The sequence below is a fragment of the Mus pahari genome, chromosome 17, assembly GCF_900095145.1.
Source record: "Mus pahari chromosome 17, PAHARI_EIJ_v1.1, whole genome shotgun sequence".
NCBI lineage: Eukaryota > Metazoa > Chordata > Mammalia > Rodentia > Muridae > Mus > Mus pahari.
The window spans coordinates 11064662-11066043 of NC_034606.1; the positions used below are offsets into that span (position 1 = coordinate 11064662).

Here is a 1382-nt window from a genome sequence, read left to right on the forward strand (position 1 = left end):
TGTGTGTGTGTGTGTGTGTGTGTGTGTGTGTGTGTGTAACAAACATAAACACCAAATTATTCAATGAATTTCAGGTGGGCCTACACTTGCATAGATCTTCTAGATTTCTTACAAACCAAATATGCTGGGACAAGTTTTTCTCTACAAAGGATTAGCTTACAAAAATCGTCAGAATTCCAGTCCATTTATGTGGATGCAGTGTACATTGGACAGACACCTACAGTCTCTGTCTTGGATGGTATGTTGAATCATTTTATGTAGACTTAAGTGCTAATATTACAAGTGAAAATTTTATTTCTATGTCATAGCATCGTTTATCCATTTACTGTTTGATTCATAGATTCATACACAAGAAATTATGACAATAACAGAGCAAAAACTTAACACTGTAATCTTATTTCCAACTTTTTCCAGAAATGCCCAAGAGGAGACCTCCAGCACTAGCAAACAAAGGAATATTTTTGAAGAATTTTCATGTTAATCGGACCAAATTGAACGGATCAGCTATGACAATTCAGTATTCAGTTACCATAACTTCATATAACTGCAGTCACAATCTACCTATGATGGCTGTAAGCTTTGGGCAGGTAAGCCTAGATCTTTATGGGTACTACTTTTAACTTCATGACCATCAGATTTGGCATAGTGTATCTTCTTAACTAAAAAATATCTGGTATACAATTGAATATTATTTATTATGCTGAAGCAATGATCATGATTTAGAGACTTACTGAGGTTGAAGATGAAAAATTTTAAAATTCCACAAAAATGTGTCTGTGGAGAAAAACCAAGGAGAAATATCAATAAACATCAAAGCTTGAGCCCTATGATATGACTCAGTGTGTAAGAGTGGCTGCTTCTGCCAGTCTTGTTAGCCTGAGTTCAATCCCTGAAACCTACACAGTGGAAAGAGACAGTCAAGTACACACACACACACACACACACACACACACACACACATGAGAGAGAGAGAGAGAGAGAGAGAGAGAGAGAGAGAGAGAGAGAATTAATATGTAATAAAAAGGAAGAGTGTCAGATTTAAGTAGAATTTTCCTTATATCTATAAACATTCATTGGCTGTTCTTTCAATATCCATTTTGTAGTATATTTTAGGTTAATTTAGTTCCATATACGGGAGTTTTGCCTGTATATATGTGTCACTACCTGTGTGCAGTGTCTACAGTCACCAGAAGAGGGTATCGAATAACTGGAACTGCAGTTACAGATGGTCATGAGCTGCTCCTTGGCAGGGCAGCCAGTGTCCTTCACCTCTGAACCCCCAAAGAGATTTTTTTTTTGAGGCAGGGTTTCTCTGTGTAGCCCTCCCTGGCTGTCCTGGAACTCACTCTGTAGACCAGGCTGGCCTCAAACTCAGAAATCTG

At 37.8% G+C, this 1382-nt stretch overlaps 1 protein-coding gene across 1 annotated transcript in view; it reads left to right on the forward strand.

Moving 5' to 3' along the window:
• The window catches only part of Pkhd1l1 (PKHD1 like 1), a 144720-nt gene that overhangs the window by 40122 nt on the left and 103216 nt on the right, over positions 1-1382 (forward strand). The window contains exons 22-23 of the mRNA XM_029548042.1: positions 75-238; positions 415-587. Coding sequence (XP_029403902.1) covers positions 75-238; positions 415-587 — 337 coding nt within the window. The remainder of the gene's footprint in view (positions 1-74; positions 239-414; positions 588-1382) is intronic.